At 39.7% G+C, this 19,188-nt stretch overlaps 1 protein-coding gene across 1 annotated transcript in view; it reads left to right on the top strand.

Moving 5' to 3' along the window:
• Positions 1-255: 255 nt before the first annotated feature.
• Positions 256-19,188, top strand: part of LOC126371585 (long-chain fatty acid transport protein 4-like) — a 29,752-nt gene continuing 10,819 nt past the window's right edge. Inside the window, exons 1-9 of the mRNA XM_050016933.1 lie at positions 256-655; positions 906-1,056; positions 3,630-3,867; positions 12,354-12,609; positions 14,099-14,297; positions 15,876-15,986; positions 16,806-17,018; positions 17,645-17,795; positions 18,872-19,029. Of these exons, the coding sequence (XP_049872890.1) occupies positions 489-655; positions 906-1,056; positions 3,630-3,867; positions 12,354-12,609; positions 14,099-14,297; positions 15,876-15,986; positions 16,806-17,018; positions 17,645-17,795; positions 18,872-19,029 (1,644 nt within the window). The 5' untranslated portion in view covers positions 256-488. The remainder of the gene's footprint in view (positions 656-905; positions 1,057-3,629; positions 3,868-12,353; positions 12,610-14,098; positions 14,298-15,875; positions 15,987-16,805; positions 17,019-17,644; positions 17,796-18,871; positions 19,030-19,188) is intronic.

The raw sequence follows: 19,188 nt of genomic DNA, 5'->3' as shown, positions 1-19,188 counted from the left end.
GTTAGCCACATTTATTCAAGTAAATAATATAAAATTATAGTTAAATATATGTTTATTTTATACCTATTTATATGTGTAAGTATATTGATATTCCTTACCTTACCTTATGATCCTTTATTTCAAAATTTCGTTCCTATCCAAATTCCTATCTCCATAAACGTTTCCTAAGTCTTTATCCTCTACATTCAAATCTACATTTAATGGCAAATATGCAAGTCGCATGACGCCAAAGAGAAGAAAAAAAAAAAAAAAAAAAACATTATAAAAACTGGTTTGACGAGTTTTGCAAGTTTTTCGTAAATAACTGAGAATTTCTTCAGTTCCTTCCCCACCAAACGGACGTCACAGTAGTAAACGAAACCCAGGATTTTGGGTTCCCGTCGTTGCAGTTAGAACGCAAGTGTAGTATCATTGACAAGATTTGGAGAGTGTTCAGTAGAGTGGGTCGTGGTGCAGTTCGTCGCGTTTCGTGGCGGAAGATAGTCGCGATGTTACTCACTGTGGCCGCCTTCGCCGCGGCTTTCGTCGCTACTTACCTCTTTCTAGGCTTTCTCTACACAATCGGACTTTCTATAGTGCTTGGTGTCCTATATGTTCTCGTGTTCCACTCAAGATTTTGTTTTGTGTTTGCGAAGACAGTCCCCAGAGACCTCTAGTAAGTTTGAACATCGTCCAGTTACGCACAAGTTTTTCTAGTATAGTTTGTTTTAGGTAATAATGATCTACATTGAACTAGATTTTTAGTTTTTAATTGTATTTGTTATTATAATTGTAATCATATATTTCCGTACAAAATTAAAGCAAGTCATGCTGAGTCAACTAAAATACAGTCTTAAAATCATAGGTACACAAAAGTGTACATAAATTTTTAAAACAAAATAGTATTTGAAGTATATTTTTTGCAGTGCACTGTTCTGCTATATCAAAATATTATGGACAACCCGAAGATATTCATGGAAAAACTGGACCATACCCGATATATTCCACGATACAGTGGAGAAACATCCAAACAAGCCTTGCTTCTTGTACCAAGATGAAGTTTGGACCTTCAAAGAGGTAAGTTTTACCTACTATTTCCTTTACCACAACATGCTTAGAATATTTTCCTCTACCAGTGAAGGAGTTTTAGTCTCAATTACCTTGAGGTCAAACATTTATTAGGTCAATGTAAAAACAAAGAGTATCCCATTTACAATTAGAAGTAATTTACAAGTTGTGCAGCTTAACACAATTCCTACTTCGACATATTGCTCTTTGCCCCTAACATAATTAATTCAATGTAAATGTCATCAAAATTTCAGTATTCACGGATTGAATGCCACTCAAAGTAGTTTCAAATATTCTTCTTGAAGTGTTTGTCCTATTACCTTCCTGGTTAGATATACTTATAAGACCTTCATCACAGTATATTTAAATATAACATAAAAAGGAGACCCTAATATCTTTAAGTGTTATTTAGAGATGATTGTAATATTGTATAGTAAGTGAAAACCCAAACACCAATTTTTTAAATATTTGTCTTATGTTCTTAAAACTTTGGACATTTACAAATATTTATATTTCGTAGTAAATAAGGATTTAATGTTTATACGCAAATACAATTGAGTGGAATTATTGAATAACTTATTTTCATGCTCACTTTTCTTGGCTTGCACAACTATATGAAAATTTTCTTAAATATTCCATTCAGATCTGAAACTGACTCTGAAAATGTGTGACATTGTTTATCAATCTCAGAATTGTGATAATATTGCTTATTACTTATAAAGAAAACCACATAAACATCTTTTTAAAATCACATTCTAATGTGTGATTTTTGTTAGCAAAACCGCCAGTAACACCCCACAATAGACAATGTAGTTAGTAGAGTTCAATTTAATTGAAAGAAATTGATTTTTTCTTGAAGAACATCACAACAGAATGTGATTTTTGTGTTTTACATGGTTTTCATTATAAGACAACTATTTAGATATGAACTTAAATTATTTGAAACGAATTTGAGATTAAAAGCGGTTGATAGTGTTTCACGAAATCCAAATTAAAAGCTTTCCTTTATATCATTATCATTAAATGAAATTTTCAGTTTATTAAAAATCATTCATTAGATATTATTATCAAGGAATTTAAGGATAAACTTCTTGAAAGTAAAGTAGATATTAACTAAATTCGCAATAAGTACATTAATATTCTTATATTTTGGCAAAAAAGATAATAAAATCTGTTTTAAATACCTCTTGTACGTATTGGTAATCTTGTCACACAATACACAGATCAAGGACATCCTGTTTTTATAATGAGGAATCAAATAAACAAATAGAAATTATTCTTATATTCAATTCTACAAATGCCCGTCAGATATCATCTCAATAATAAGACATCTATATTACGTAACTGTATCAATATTTACCTTGATGTTAATAAGCAAAGCTTAGCAATGTTATGCTAATAAGCCATGATGAAGAACTACTTTTGTGATGTCACTGGCTCACTGGTCCCACAAAGCTGAAAACCAGTTTTTAACTGGAAAATTAAGGAGCGACTGAAAAACAGCGTCTGTTTATTCGGAAATAGACACAATGCTGAGTTCGTGTCCTATTCACTGCTGTGCCATTATCTACTGAGTTTTAAAAATTGTTTGTAGTTTTAAAAACACTTTGTATGTAATGTGTCACAATTTGTTGAATAAACATTTTCTCTCTCTCTCTCTCTCTCTCTCAGTTTACATGCCTGTCTAGGTTTTGTTTTATTTTACCGGTAATAAAGATTATGTATTATAGAAGCCAGGAATGTCAAGGCCGTGAGGCATTTTAATGGCCCAGACACCATTAGTAGCAGTGACATAATTATTGATAGTTTAGTGATTGGGAGGAAGTAATGTTAGAAAGTATTTTTTAATAAGTAAAGTGAGGAATGTGTATTCTTCTTCTATCATGAGGGTTGTGAGTTGGAGACCTCATCAACCCTGGTGTTAGGGTTACTATTGAACCGCCAAAGGCCCCAGACGTGGCTTATGTAACAACTACTTACTTACATCAGTAAGTAGTAACCTCCTAACCAAACTAGGGAGCACAAAGTAATTTTTGTGATATTTCCCCACTGGGAATCCAGAATCCAGAACCCAGGACCTCTGGATCGTGAGCCCAAAGCTCAACCACTGGACCACAGAGGTCGTCAGTAATGTGTATTGATGCATGCATGTTATCTTCTGATTATTTTTGATTTTTCTATCCTCTGAGATCATGAAAGTGACTATTGGTATATAGGTAACGTACCTACGTAAAGTAAGGAATAACATGACGATAATATTGTTAGCCTCTGGGGCGCGTTCATTATTTTCTCCCATCACCAACAAGGCTACTGCCGTTGAATAAACAATATGACTCCGTATAGAATGATAGGAACGAAAGAACGGACAGCGGAGCGGAGGGAACGACTCAGAAGTGGGACGGTAAGTCTCCGCCCCGCACCAATTCGTAGCGGACGCCGAGCTAAATTTACCTCACCCCCTCTGGGTTTTGCTAAGGAGTAAAGAGGAGCGCTCGGATTGTATGTCTCGCTCGCATCTACGCATTTTTGTATAGTGTTTAGGGTGTGCCTGTGACTAAGTTGAAACTATTTTTCCTTCTCAGGTTGAGGACTTCAGCTTACGAGTATCAGCGACTCTCAAGGCCCAGGGGGTGAAGAAGGGCGACATAGTGGGACTGTTGATGAACAACTGTCCCCAGCTTCCCGCCTTCTGGCTCGGCATCTCCCGGCTTGGGGCAATCACCCCGCTCATCAACACCAACCAAAGAGGCAATGCCCTCATACACTCCATCAACGTCGCCAAATGCAACGTTCTTATATTCTCTGACGAATATCAACCAGGTAAGATTATCTATTATTTGTGTGGCTTGTATGAATAAATGTTTTTTCTCTTTCTCTCTTATTTATGTAAGGTAACGTGAAGACTAGCAGAAAAGAGACGGCGCCTACTTCCAGCATTGGGTAGATGTAGACTTTGTATAGATATAAAGTAGATTATTGTTATACATAAAGTTTATTTCTAATAAAATAACATACATAAACATATGTCGTAACAGTGGGGGGTCGGTCGTAACATCATCATCAGAATGGAGGGTGGGCGTTTGAAGAGTGGGCGTTAGAAGACAATAATGGCCGTCATCAGTATCACAATCATTTTATTTACTTCCACATAGTTTTTGTATCACGATTAAATAAAGTCACAGCATAAGGTACACACTCACGGCAACGTCACGGTATTCGTAACGGTTATACAGTCTCTCGTTATCTAGCGCGCATAAGGACGTTAGCGCGTAGGGGCCCTCCACCACCCATGGTTCCAACATTCGGACCGAATCCTCGGGACATGTGAACGTACTTGCTAGGTGCTCTTTTCCGATCACACTTTCTTGACGTCCCTACAAGTTATAGGTGAGCGACTATAGCACTCCTCGTAATTATTCGACACGTCCGTTCACGACGATGGTTCGCGATAGACTGCCCGACTAGAACGGCAGTACACGTCCGCTCGACACGACGACTCTGTAGTGACTCCCTCGACTTCACTCAGCTCTGGCCGTACGCCACCTTTCGTCGGAGCGTTGCAACTTCATAACGGAAGTGATGTAACTTCATTTTATTTTCCGATTTGATCAATTTCTCTTCTTAATTCATAACTAACGCCGACACATATATACGTCCCACTGCTGGGCACAGGCCTCCCCTCAATCAACCGGAGGGGGTATGGAGCATACTCCACCACGCTGCTCCAATGCGGGTTGGTGGAGGTGTTTTTTTACGGCTAATAGCCGGCACCAACGGCTTAATGTGCCCTCCGAAGCACGGAATCATCTTACTTTTTCGGACAATTAGGTGATTCAAGCCTGAAAAATCCTTACCAAACAAAGGACAGTCTCACAAAGTCATTTCGATAATGTCCCCATCGGGAATCGAACCCTGAGCTCCAGATCGTCATGCTAACGCTATAACCACTAGTCGCAAGCCTCCCGTTGACGAGTTAACAGCTCTTCTATAGTGCTCCCACTTCGAAAAATTGTTGTTTTCTTACTAGTTATATGTACCTGAAACAATGTCTGAATTCACGTTCAATGCAATGTTTCTCGTATGACATCAGTATTTTACAATTTAGAACTTGTATTGTAATTTTATTACAATGTTGTTGTAAGTATTGTCATAGAATAAGGAATAATACTACGTGTAGAACGGTAACTCTCCGCTCCCCACCAGTGGCTGAGCTAGGTTTACCTCACCCCCCTTCGATTTAGTCTTCAATCGCTAATCGTATGGGCGGCAGACGTCACACACACAGATGCGCGTGTACGATAACGTCAATGTGTAATGGCAGGGTAAAACGCGTTTTGTATAAAGTATCCACTGTGATGGGTGTAAGATTGTGTGTAAGGATTTTACGTGTACCTAAGAATTTACTATAGTTGAGACATTCTCATATACTAGATAAGAGGCAGGTACCAATTACGTTGCAATCAGTTTTTAACGAGGAAGAAAATATCTTAAATTATAAGCAAAGGGAATAAACTTCTTCTAGGGGTGTTCTTGGCAAGACGGGAAGACAACAGATGGACTAAGGCTGTTACTGAATGGTGGCCAAGAGATGGTATGCGATAACGAGGCAGACCACCAGCACGGTGGTCGGATGACATTGTGAGGTATGCCGGAAAGCAATGGATGAGACTTGCACAGGAGCGGAAAGGATGGCGTGAAAGAGAGGAAGCCTGTAGGTACCCAGCAGTGGGTGGATACAGGCTGAGTAGATAGGAGTGTGACGGTTCTTCGTAAACAAATCGATAGTCTGAATAGAGAAAATGTGTGTGTCCCGCCTCGGGCGTCATCGGCTGCAATCACAGTAGCTATGTTTTATCCGGTGAACCAAGTAAAAGGTGAAAATTGATCGGTTAGAGAAGCGATTGAGTCGCGTTATTCATTAGTTCCCATTTGCCTCGCGGTAAGTGAGTCGTTTGTTATCGCGTTGACACACATGTTGTGCGGTTACGCTACTGATCTTTAATCTCGAATATTCTATCTATATAACAAATAGCCAGTATATGTCCTTGGTGGGTATATTTTCACTTCCGTTGTTGCAATGGGGGTTGGTTGGGCTAAATGTATTTATAAATACCAACACTTATGGCGAGTGTACGGTCACGAGTACTAATATTATTATACTTTGAAACCATGTCACATCAACTTTTTTGCAAATGAAACCGTAAGTCTCATTAAATGTCAAATATGATAGTGCGGAGCTCGGTGGCGCAGTGGTTAACGCGCTCGGTCTGCGATTGTTGAAGTTAAGCAACTTTCGCAAAGGCCGGTCATAGGATGGGTGACCACAAAAAAAAAGTTTTCATCTCGAGCTCCTCCGTGCTTCGGAAAGCACGTTAAGCCGTTGGTCCCGGCTGCATTAGCAGTCGTTAATAACGATCAATCCGCACTGGGCCCGCGTGATGGTTTAAGGCCCGTTCTCCCTATCCATCCATAGGGAAGGCCCGTGCCCCAGCAGTGGGGACGTTAATGGGCTGATGATGATGATGATAGTGCGACTAGGTTCTAAAGTGGGTACATGATATTGCTCATGACTCCTGCTACTTGATGGATAGCAACCAACCGGAGGCGGTGTGGAGTATACTCCACGACATAGGCTACGGCATAGAATAAAGAATGTGTATAGAACGGTAACTCTCCGCCCCCCACCAATTCGTATCGGGCGCCGCGCTAGATTTACCTCACCCCCTCTGAGTCGTACTTTAGTCTAAATGACCGTAAGCGAGACATTTCTCGCGACCAGTTCCATGACCTTTCGTCGACATACTTGTATCACAACAAGATACTGGTTAATGCAAGCATAATGACCCCGCACAGTGTTTTTGCTGTCAAAATTATCATCAAAATCCAATTTGGTTATCGAATGTAGTGCTCAGTGCGCCGTTATATACATACTGACAAGTATATATAACAAAACATAAACAGCCAGAACAGACACTGGAACGTATATACAGGGTGTTAGTGACATCGTAACGAATACTCAGAACGAATACTCAGTATTCGTTACGATGTCACTTACACCCCATACAAGTACATACAGTATGGGTGTTAGTGACACTGTAACGGATACTGAAGGGGATGATTCAGACCATGATTCTTAGTCGATATCAAGTGGAATTTCCTGTCGGAGAAGTCATAAAAATTTTAGAGCTTATTTAAATTATTTTCCGTTCCATACTTTTGCGACGGAAAATTCCACTTGATATTAACTCAGAATCATGGCCTGAATCATCCCTCAAAGTTTTCGTTACGATGTCACTAACACCCTGTATAGTTCCACTGTCGGGCACAGGCCTCCCTTCAATCAATCGGAGAGGCTATGAAGCATATAGTGGAGATGTTTGAGCTAGTAGCCTATAACCAACGCCTTAATGTGCTTTCAGAAGCACGAAATCATCTTCCTTTCACTGACAATCAGGTGATGCAAGCCTGCAATATCATTACCAAAGTAATTTCGACAATGTCCCCATCGGGAATTGAACGTGGACCTCCAGATCGTGCTAGCGCTTTAGCCACTAGACCACAAAGGCCGTTGCGGCTACCGTCAAGTACATAGAGCAAAACGGGCCTACGGTAGTCAAGATGCATCAAATGTTACGTCAGATTAGTACCTACCTATAAAAAAAATATATCAGAAACCAGTGCTTATTATCTATATAAGTGCTATAACTACAAACTACTTTTAATTGCACCCATTTGCACATAAACCGGGGCGCTCATGTCTATAATTGGGGAATTATGATAAGTAGGTATTAATATGGCGATTACTGGTTTGGCAGATCTAAAAAAAAAACTTAACAGAGTCCATCAAATGAGGGACCCAGAGTGGCCGTAGTACTATCAATCAATAATACTTTATTGCACAATGACATATAAGTACAAAGGACATAAACATACGAATAAAAATAAGCACAATAGGCAGCCTTATTGCTAAACAGCAACTACTACTACTACTACTAGTACTATTTGTATGGTAACTTGCGCACTACATCCATCAGTCATCCATCCGATACCTCATAGTAACTACAGTCCGGCATTCTCTGACTCGGATCGAAGAATCGGATGTAAAAAATTATTGACAAAATAAAAAAAAAAAAATGTGAAAACGCCCTTAGTCTTTAATCGCAGTCGTAAGTAGACCCTATAATCGAAAAGTTCCGTAAAGTCGCTCAAAAAACTTCCTTACTTTTAAATGTCAAATTACTTTTAAATACCAAAGAGTGAAGGCCATAAGACAATGACTCTTGTAAAGGTTTATAAACTTTTTAATTTCAAAGAAAGCAATAATACAGTGATATTCATCTTTGTGACAAAGAATACTAATAGGTCATTTTATTTTTAAATACACGATACTGTATGTGGAACAATTGACTTTATTTTTAAAATCATAAATACTTATCACAAAGTATGAATATAACTCATCAATAATAATATGAATGAGTAAAAGAAAGAAACATTTATTATTTACACATACGAACATAAACTCACGCCTATTTCCCACCGGGGTAAGCAGAGACTATGGAATTCCATTTGCTTCGATCCTGACATACTTCCCTTGCCTTTTGTTATTTATTATTTGGTGTTAAATATTATAATTATATTGTGTATCATTGATGTGTTGTGGAGGAAGGTAGAGATACTTATCTACCTCTTCTCGTCAGGATCGAAGCAAATGGAATTCCATAGACTCTACTTGCCCCGATGGGAAATAGGCGTGAGTTTATGTATGTGTGTATGTATGTATATCAGTTTTGTGACGCATTTGTATAAGAATAAATTACTGGCTAAATGAAGAACTAAGGGCGCACGCTAAAACTCGCGCGGGTCAGGCCAATTTATGCTGAATAATTCTACAAACTTGTTAAATCGCACAGTCATAGAATAAAGAATAATACTACGTATAGAACGGACAGTCAGTTTCGGAATTTATGTTGGGATCATAAATGATTATCACGTGCCCAGCGGTAAAGGAAAATATCGTGGGGAAACTCACATTACCGAGAAATGCATTTTCGGAGGTATGTGACCTAACCTGTATTGGGCTGGTTTTCCCTTCGCGGGTTGGATAGTCAGACAGGCAGTCGCTTCTGTAAGAAACCGGACCTGTCAAATTTTCAGGTTAGTTAAGCGGACCCTGTGAACAACGGGGTAATGCTAGGGAGATGATGATGATGATGATGATGAGGACTACGTATAGAACGGACAGTCAGTGCTAAATTTACCTCACTTCCCGATAGGAGTCACTTTAGTTAGTCTGTAAAAGAAAGTGCTGTGCGCGGACGATTGTATTCGCGAATTTAACTGTCTAATGACTAGTGTGGTGTCTTTTCGCTCTGTGTTAGTTTGCTTGTCTACACACAAGTAGCAGACACGACAAGAACAGGAGTTTTTTTTTAAATTCCCGAAATATGATATAAGGTGAATTGATCTGGATTATCTGAACGTGGAGGAACCAAGATAAATGGGTCAGGATCGTAGCAAATGGAATTAAGTTTGTTTTTAGCATTAATATGTATACACTTTGGTACCATGTCACATTAATTTTTTTGACAAATTGAACTGTAAGTTTCACTAAATGTCAAATATGTTAGTGCGACAGAGTCCTAAAGTGGGTACATTATATTGCTCATGACTGTTCGTGGGTGTAAATTAATCTTGATCTTTATAATACATAATTAGTGATTTTTTGCTTATATGTTCTGTACATCAATCGTGTCTTATCACATATTTCACGATAATAAAAGAAAGCAGAAAACGCGTACAAAATACTTATGCGTATTATATGACACCATAAACGTGATAGTTGCAAAGGTATATATAGGTACGTTCAGAGTCTGTTATAAATTTCCACACGGCCATAGGCGCGTGCGCGCAAGCCGAGATCTGCATCAAACCGGTATATTTATTCTACCACTGAAAACCCCATTGTTCTTGCTTATATTTCTTTGTTCTATTATGAATTTAAAAAAGTTTCCATAACATACCGGGATAACTTCCAAAATAATGCGTGTATCTATAACTGGAGACGCTACTGAAAATGTGCCATCGCCGTTACAAGGGCTAAACTAATTAAATTACCATAGGCGCCCGCGCCGGGAGGTACGAGTATGTGCAAGCTAGGGTGCGTGGGCGCACAGCGCAAAATAAGAAAAACATACGTACATATAAAATAATAGGTAGGTACCTACTTAAAGAAATATTTTCTTTATGAATATGCATTATTCTGTTATGTAGAAAACTAAAAGTGATCATGCTACTTTCTTCTACGCCTACTTTCCTGTGGGAATATATTTACGGCACTAAAATAGTTATGTAAAAAGAGTTTTATTACACAGCCTTTTAAGCAGATAAAATCAGAATACAACACAGAACAATTTTTAAAAAAGCAGCCAGTGTCCTTACTATTAAAGAGTTTTTACAATAGGAACATTCCTAGTTTGGGAAAATTCCTGGGAACGGCACATCACTTCACGAGATCATTGTCTCCGCGTGATAGACGGCTTACTTCGCTCAGTACTTATCGCTATTAGCCATCAGGCACTTTTCACACAATTCTCGGTCACACCCAGCTGCATTTTAATATGTAAGTACCTATTTAAATATCGAAACTGCCTAAAATATCACAGCAGTGCTGACGCTCGCTACTTTCAGCGACAAAAAATATTTAAAATAAAAATAAAGTGATAGTCACGCTTTGTGCAAACGTTCGCTGAGTTCGCTCATCTGCACTTATAAGACCGAAAGGTAACAACAAGGTCAGTAACATACTACTACTGCAGGGCTGTCATAATTTATAGGTATATAAATATTTTTGAATTAAAAAGTCTGCGTCTATCTATCCAACTAGGGGTGGTATTAATAAACTAATCTCAGCTTCGAGACTCACGATTCAAGCCCTCAAGATCATGTCAATGTGACAGTTCTTATATAAAAACAGGGACCCTAAGCGTGCGACTCTATCTCACCTCGACATACGTCACCTGTCACTTTCTCACAGTACTGCACAGAAAGAGACAGATGATCTCTGTCGCGGCGAGAGAGAGTCGCGTGCTTACGGTGCTAAGCCCGCAGCTGTGATAGTATGTAGTACGAACTGCGGGGTGTACTGAATTATACACTTCAGGTCCCCGATACCGACCCCGCCGGCGTGGTCGACGATTTCCCTCATTCAGCGCTTATCGCTATCGACCCACTAGGGTCGATTAATTCTTTCAAATATTTTTCCTCTCAGACGACGCCCTGAGCCGAGGTTCGCGCCCAACTGGGCACCCTCAGGCCTGTTGTCTTAAACGTTGTACCGGGTGAGAGCCTTCAGCGCTCCCCATTTGTCCGGCCAAGTAGTTAATGCCATCTGCGGCAAATCTACAATAAGTCACGTCAAAAAAAAAAAAACTGAATTATATGACAACCCTACACTTAGGTACTCGTATAGATAGAGATTAGGTAATTTTACAATTATAAATGTCATATTATTAGCACTTTGTTCTATAAGTACAATCAAAGAGCAACAGTGCAGTCACGGCCCAGCGAATCATTTGTAAACAGTGGTGAAATTATGAACTATTAGTTGTCATAATTATAAAATTTATGTTTTTGTAGGTGTTTTTGGTCTATTACAGAAACGACATGTAACCAGGAACTAGGGTCTTAAGTGCAGCTAGTTTATTTATTACTTTGTAAGAAACTGATTGGACTTTTGCACCTTATCGTACGCTATTGGTAGCAGTTTAGCATGTATTCTGAACTACCGTCTAACATCAATGATGTTAGTAACCGAACAACGCAAAGACCTTGACTGATGCTCAATGTTTAGACATGGTTCAACTGATATCACTCACGGGTTTTTAAAGCACAATACATACAATAACTCTATTTAAAGTGGAACTGTATGTTGAAGTTCAACAAGAATTTTGTAAAGAATCTACATTCAACATAAGGATTTTGAATTTGGTGTGAAAATGACGATATTGTGTCTGTCAATGTTGCTTCTAGAATTCAATTATAAACCGGTTTTATGTTGGGAAAAATGGAATTGAACGTGTTAATTATTCGTCACAGTGTCAATTTACGAAAATAATAGTTTGCCGTGGAAACTGCCTAAATAAACTATTAGTTAGGATGTCTATTCCTGCTATCTGTAGCTCCTGAATTGTTGAATACGTTTGTATATGGAATCTTCATATTTTTTAAATTAATGTCTGCTATAATATATGTCATATTACAATTAAAAAAAACATTATGTTTGCTACATAATACTCAATTTGTTCCAGCAATCCAAGACGTAGCTGGTCAACTGGGCTCAGACTTGAAGCTCTTCAAGTTTACGCAGCGACCGTTGAACACAACCAACCCAGTCAAACCTGGTGCCACTGGGGACAGTATCACCGACATCACTTGCCTGCTAGAGGCTACTCCTCCTGCGCGCTGGAGTCTGGCCGATGGAGACGGCTTCACTGGAAGATTGCTGTACATCTACACTTCTGGAACCACTGGACTGCCGAAAGCAGCTGTCATTAGCAATGCGAGGTATGGTTGTTTCAAGTTGGTTTACGCATTATTCTGATTGATATTCGATCGAGTCCGTCAAAAAAAAATACAGATCCGAAGTGGAGCTATCTGTATGGTAGCTTACTCACGACATGTATCCGATATCTCTTACTAAATTATTATCCGTTATTCTCGGATTCGTATATCTTTTAGTTGCGAACCAAACTGTAAATGTAATCTCTCTTTCGCTTTCCTTTAATAATTTCTAGTAATTTGTGGTCGAATCAAGGTCATCGTATGGTGTGTTGTGCTAGTAAGAAAGTATAAGAATGTTAAGTGCTCGGGAGGTTGACCGTCAACCTAAATAGCTACTAGCGGTTCTATCTCACTTTACAAATTGTTTTTTCTATCGTTTACGTATGGGAGTTGAAAAAAAGTCAAATGCCGCCGTGCAGTGAGACTTTTAACATACATTACGTATACAGATAAACAAATATTTATTTATACTTGCGAAGTTCGACACATACACATAAGTAACAATAATAATATACATTTTTAAAGCATTAATAAGTATACACTTTGATACCATGTCACATTAACTTTTTTGACAAATTGAACTGTAAGTCTCACTAAATGTCAAATATGTTAGTGCGACAGAGTCCTAAAGTGGGTACATTGCTCATGACTGTACTATCTGTTTTCTTTGTACGTTCCTTGTGTCTGTTCTATTGTGTATGAATAAATAAAGTAACTAAAGTACATTTCTGTTTAGTTTGCAACAACATACAGCCAATTATTACTATGAATCATTATGATTTTAATTATTTAAAAGTCACTAGTTCAAATGCATCGTTATTATCAAACAAAAACTGTTTATTGTATTATAAGGATATAATCAAGTTTTTTTTTGAGAAAGGAACATTTTGTTTGTAGATGAACGTGTAATAACCTTTTAGAATTGACATGTAGGGGGGACCCCATTATTACAGCCTTTATCACCCTAAGGTTGAACGGTCGAAATTGCTTTTTATCTATAAGGTCGCGGACTATACTCTGTAATTACTAATCTAATCTAGCCTACAAGACCCCACTGCTGGGCAAAGACCTCCCCTTCTTTCCTTTTTCGCGGTCCTATGCGTACTACATACATAACATACATATACGTATATAAACTCCCAATGGGGTGAGCAGAGCCACAAGTAATCAATGACAACTTACAACCACTGTTGATACGATGTCGTAAGGTGGATATGGTGTTGGTAATAAGGGTCACGTTTTTCTATGATGTCACAGTATGCTTTTTCATGCAAATTCATAGTGAATTCGAGATTTGACGTTTAGTAAAAAGTAACTGATTTGACTAGTTGGAAACTAGCCTATTTCGTGGTATCTGCCTACCCCACGGGGAATATGCGCGATCTTATTTATGTAAAGGAAATGGCTTGTGCTGTGATGGAGCCATGCTATTCAGCCAGCACAGGTTTTCAGCTATTTCCCCTTCATGAGACCATTTTCCATTTATTTCCAGGTTCGTGTTCATGGCGGCAGGACTCCACTTCTGGCGGTTCAAGCCGGATGACGTCATCTACTGCCCGCTGCCCCTGTACCACACCGCCGGCGGGGTCATCAGCGTCGGTCAAGCGTTGTTGTTCGGCTGCACCGTCGTCATCAAGCCGAAGTTCTCCGCTTCACAGTACTTCCCTGACTGCGTCAAGTATAAAGCTACAGTGTGTATGGGTTTGCGTTTTTTAAAGGGTCGATTAATTATTTCAAATATAATTCCCTCTGATGACGCCCTGAGCCGAAGTTCACGCCCAACTGGGCACCCTCAGGCTTGTTGTCTTGAATTTTATATGGGTAACATCCCTAAACATTCCCAATTTGTCCGGGAAAGTAGTGAATGCCATGCTCCAAATCTACCATAAGACACGTAAAAAAAATACTTTTTAACATACCAACAACACGTAGCATCACGCTTGTTTTCACGAAGGGATAGACAGAAGTGTATAGTATTACATACATCGACTCCTTTTTTACCCGACTGCGGCGAAGCAAAAAGAAAGGTTATGTGTTTGATAGTTATGTATGTATTTTTGCTAAGGGGATGAAAGTTTCGTAATGAACTAATGAAACTACACTTATTTCACAATGTAGGCGATTAAGTTAGGTATATTTCGAAACGAGTTATACCATTTTATACATAGATTACGCTTTAAAACAAATATAGATTATAGAGAAACAAAATTAGATTCGCGGGTGTTTCACTACACTCAGTAGCTGACGGGTTAATAGATAAGTTCTACTTGCTAGTTATGAGCATTTGGCGAAATAAGTATTAAACGCACCCCGGACACTTCATACAAAACACATCGTTTTACACAGATACTACACATTGACATTATCGTACAACGCCCATACGATTGTAAACTAAAGTAAGACCGAGGGGGGTGAGGTAAACCTAGCTCAGCCGCTGGTGGGGAGCAGAGAGTTGCCATTATACGTAGTATTATTCCTTATTCTATGGTATTGACCAAGCTTCACAGTACTATTTTAACACTTTTGTTTGATACTTTTCAAACTAGCGAAGTAGCCATCTCTGTTGCAGTCAAAGAAACCACTTAGGGGCCGTCCATTAATCATGCGACGCTCGAGGGGGGAGGGGTCCATGAAAAAATTACGAAATATCATAAGGGGGAGGGGGTGTAGTAATATATCACGAGTATTTATTTTTTCGCCCGAAAAGCGTCGTTTCGTGCAATTATTTTGGTAGGTACTAAAAATAGACGATATAGACAAAAACGAAGACGACGAAGACGATATAGTGACTAGGATTGAGAAGGGAATGTTAGGTTGGTTTGGACACGTTGAGCGGATGAAGGATAATAGAATTGCAAAAGCGGTATATAAAGCGAAAGTTGATGGTAGGGCTGGCAGAGGAAGACCGAGAAGGACTTACGATGATCAAATTGGAGATGTCATTAGAAAAGGTTCAATACGATCTACTCTGAACCGGCGTGCGTGTATGAAGCGATTGATGAATGTGGAGGAAGCAAGAGAAGTGTGTCAGGATCGAAGCAAATGGATTTCTATAGTCTCTGCTTACCCTGGTGGGAAATAGGCGTGAGTTTATGTATGTATGTATGTACTAAAAATACACGTGATATAGGATCTTGTCTTGAACCTCACTATGTATCACCAAGGGGGAGGGGGGGTTAAAAAATGCCTAAAAAACATCACATGATTAAAGGACGGCCCCTTACCTTATCCCAGCGCCATGATTCATCATTAATACTTATTGGCTGCAGGTAGCACATTACATCGGGGAGATGTGTCGATACGTGTTGGCCACGCCTCCGTCGCCGGCCGACACGCAGCATAGCGTGCGAGTTATCTTCGGCAACGGACTTAGACCACAGGTAAACTTAATACTTGATATTATAATATAGCATCACGCCTGTATCCCCAAAAGGGTAGACAGAGGTGTATAGTAATACACCTACTCCTCGTCCTGTTTAATTTTGAGCCGCCAAAGACGCGTGACATGGCTCATGTAACGACTATGTACTTAAGTAAAGGCTTATCGTACCTTCCGAATCACGGATCATCTTCCTGTCCCATGTTTTAGAAGGTGAGCCTATTGCCATTAACCGGGCACAAATCCTGGAACTGACACATACGTATTGAATTTCTACGTATACTTTGAGTCTATATATTACCGATTCGAGTCAACCCTTTCTGGAATGCGAACCGCTGCATGCTTCCACATGTCAAACACTTCATACAAATATCCCATTCTTACTTTTTACCGCCTATCTCCAAGAGAGATCTTCTATCGTGTGGGTTGTAAGGTGGATTACCAACCTCATCTACCCTTATGTCAGGGTTATTATTACGGCTTAACGTGTCTTCCGAAGCACGGATCATTTTACTTTTGGACAAACAGGTGATCAGCCTGCAATGTCCTAACCAAATTAGGGATCAAGAAGTGATTTTTGTGGAAACCGGTTGTATAGAACCCGGGACAGCTGGATCGTGAGCACAACGCTCAACCACTAGACCACAGAGGCCAGAGAAAGAGATGATAGGGGTAGTTGGAACCCAGTACAATGATAGTCCTCACCTCATCAATTTAAAGACATGCAGCCTACTTATAGTCTTTGTCTATCCTCCAAATATTGTCTGTATCATTCTAACTCTCATACCCATAAACTAACCAACACGCGATTCAATTTCAGATCTGGAAAGACTTCATAAAGCGATTCAACATAAAGCACGTGGTAGAGTTCTACGGCGCTACCGAAGGCAACGCGAACATATGCAACACGGACGGGACGCCCGGCGCTATAGGCTTCGTCTCAAGAATCATACCCGCAGTCTATCCCATTGCGATCATCAAGGTTAATCAGGAAACTGGCGAGCCCATTCGGGACTCTAATGGACTTTGTCAGGTGAGAATAAGGGTTAACTCGCATGTCTTTATACGGTTTTTCAAATGAGATCATCCCTTGCGTGGGACGACATGGTTTTATTTGTGTAATAGCAAGGATCAACGGCTTAACGCGCCGACCGCAGCACAGAATCATCTTACTTTTTCGAACATTCAAGTGATTCAAGCCTGCAAAGTCCTTACTGTTGGCAACCCAACAAATTTACTTTTTTATATTTTAATATGGCAATATTATCTCTCTCTCTCTCTCTGTATAATAAGGAAGACATTGTGCTCCTCAATTATCAGTAACCAGTGCGTGTCATTGAAGTAGTGCATTAGTGGACCCACAACAGTGCTACATTCCAATAAACACAAGTTCGGTGCACCTAGTACCGTACACTTACCATACAAAGGACAGTCTCACAAAGTGATTTCGGCAATGTCCCCATCGGAAATCGAACCCGGACCTCCAGATCGTGAGCCCAACGCTCTAACCACTACACAACAATAACCATTATTAGTTTTATTACAACACAAAAGTAAATGATCCTTTTAAGTGATAGGGCTCTAGTCTTCAATACACCTATGCATTTAAACAATGCCCTATTTTTTATAAATGAAAACTAATAACAATCTGTTCCACAGTTAGCGCAACCGGACGAGCCAGGCGTGTTCATAGGGAAGATCAACCCGCACAACCCAGCCCGCGAGTACCTCGGCTACGTCGACAAGACCGCGTCCGAGAAGAAGATTGTCAAAGACGTCTTCAAACACGGAGACTCGGCGTTTATTTCTGGTGAATATAATTAACATTAACAAATGTGTCTGTTTTTAAATATAAATGGCCTAAAGTGTGCAAGCGTGATGCGCTTTTAGCCTTCTTTGTTATTTTTTCACATTTAAGCTATCTTTGCTGTAGTTAATTTATTGCACAAACCCTGCAGGTCAGTCCAAAATATCGCCCCCTCTAGTACCTGGTTCAAAGGTGCCCATTATACTGGCCGCGTTACCGCGCACTATTGCTAAGGAAACCTGTTGAACCAGGAACGAGCTGGCGCGGGGGTCGCGGGGGAGTTAATTGCATGCCGTTGTCACCTATAAGGCCAACAATCACTCTTGTTTACATATAAGTAACTTGTAATGTATTTATTGTTGTTAACTCTGTTGGTGACCATAAATAAATAAATAAAATATAACATAAGCTCACGACTATATCCCAATTGGGGTAGTCATCACACCTCATCGGGTTTTCTGTTAGGCCAACGTGAATGCTTTCCAATGATAAGGAGAGATCTCCTTGCATGAGTCGTTTTTTTGCCCTGCAGGTTATAATGTACAAGACGACCTTTTAATATACTATTATTGAGCTCCGTGCGTCGTAAAGTTTGTGGACGAGTGGAGTGCAAAGTTAAAGTATGAACTATTTGCTCATAGTTTTATGGCGCGTGTTTCGCGCTCCCTTGGCCCTTCTAACCGCTTTCTTCTATACCGTGTTTATTAAGTATTGTCGTGTTTGTTGCGTAGCATCTGCGGTGTTGATTTGAGTGATAGAGTCAGAAACTGGGATAAAAGAAAGAAGTGGTGAAAAAGACCAAGATTGAGAAGGGAATGTGAAGTCACTTTTGACACGATGAGCGGATGAAGGATGATAGGATATAAGGCGAATGTTGTTGGTACGACTGGCATAGGTTTTACCCCGGTGGGAAATAGACGTGAGTATTATGTATGTATGCCTGTTATTTATTATTTGGGGCGTAAGGCAAGAGAAAAACCACTGCCCTATTTTTTCCCTAAAAAGTAACACGGAGAATGCTACACCGACAAGAGTGTGGTTGTTAAATTAGTGATGAAACCCTTCTTTGACTTCACCAGGTGATATCCTGGTAGCTGACGAGCTGGGCTACCTGTACTTCCGCGACCGTACTGGGGACACGTTCCGGTGGCGAGGAGAGAATGTGAGCACTACCGAGGTGGAGGCCGCCATATCACGCGTCGCCAACCACCGAGATGCCGTCGTTTATGGAGTACTGGTGAGTCTGTTGCCTAGTTTAATAGCTTAGTATTTAATAGGCTAGTTTCCAACTAGTCAAATCAGCTACTCTTTACTAAACGTCAAAACGCGAAATTACTATGGAATTTGTATGAAAAAGCACACTGTGAGGTCATAAAACGACGTGATAAAATGTCGG

Source organism: Pectinophora gossypiella, chromosome 1 (assembly GCF_024362695.1).
Source record: "Pectinophora gossypiella chromosome 1, ilPecGoss1.1, whole genome shotgun sequence".
NCBI classification, from domain to species: Eukaryota; Metazoa; Arthropoda; class Insecta; order Lepidoptera; family Gelechiidae; genus Pectinophora; species Pectinophora gossypiella.
Note: the sequence above shows the minus strand (reverse complement) of the source record. Positions and strands in the feature narration are given on the sequence as shown.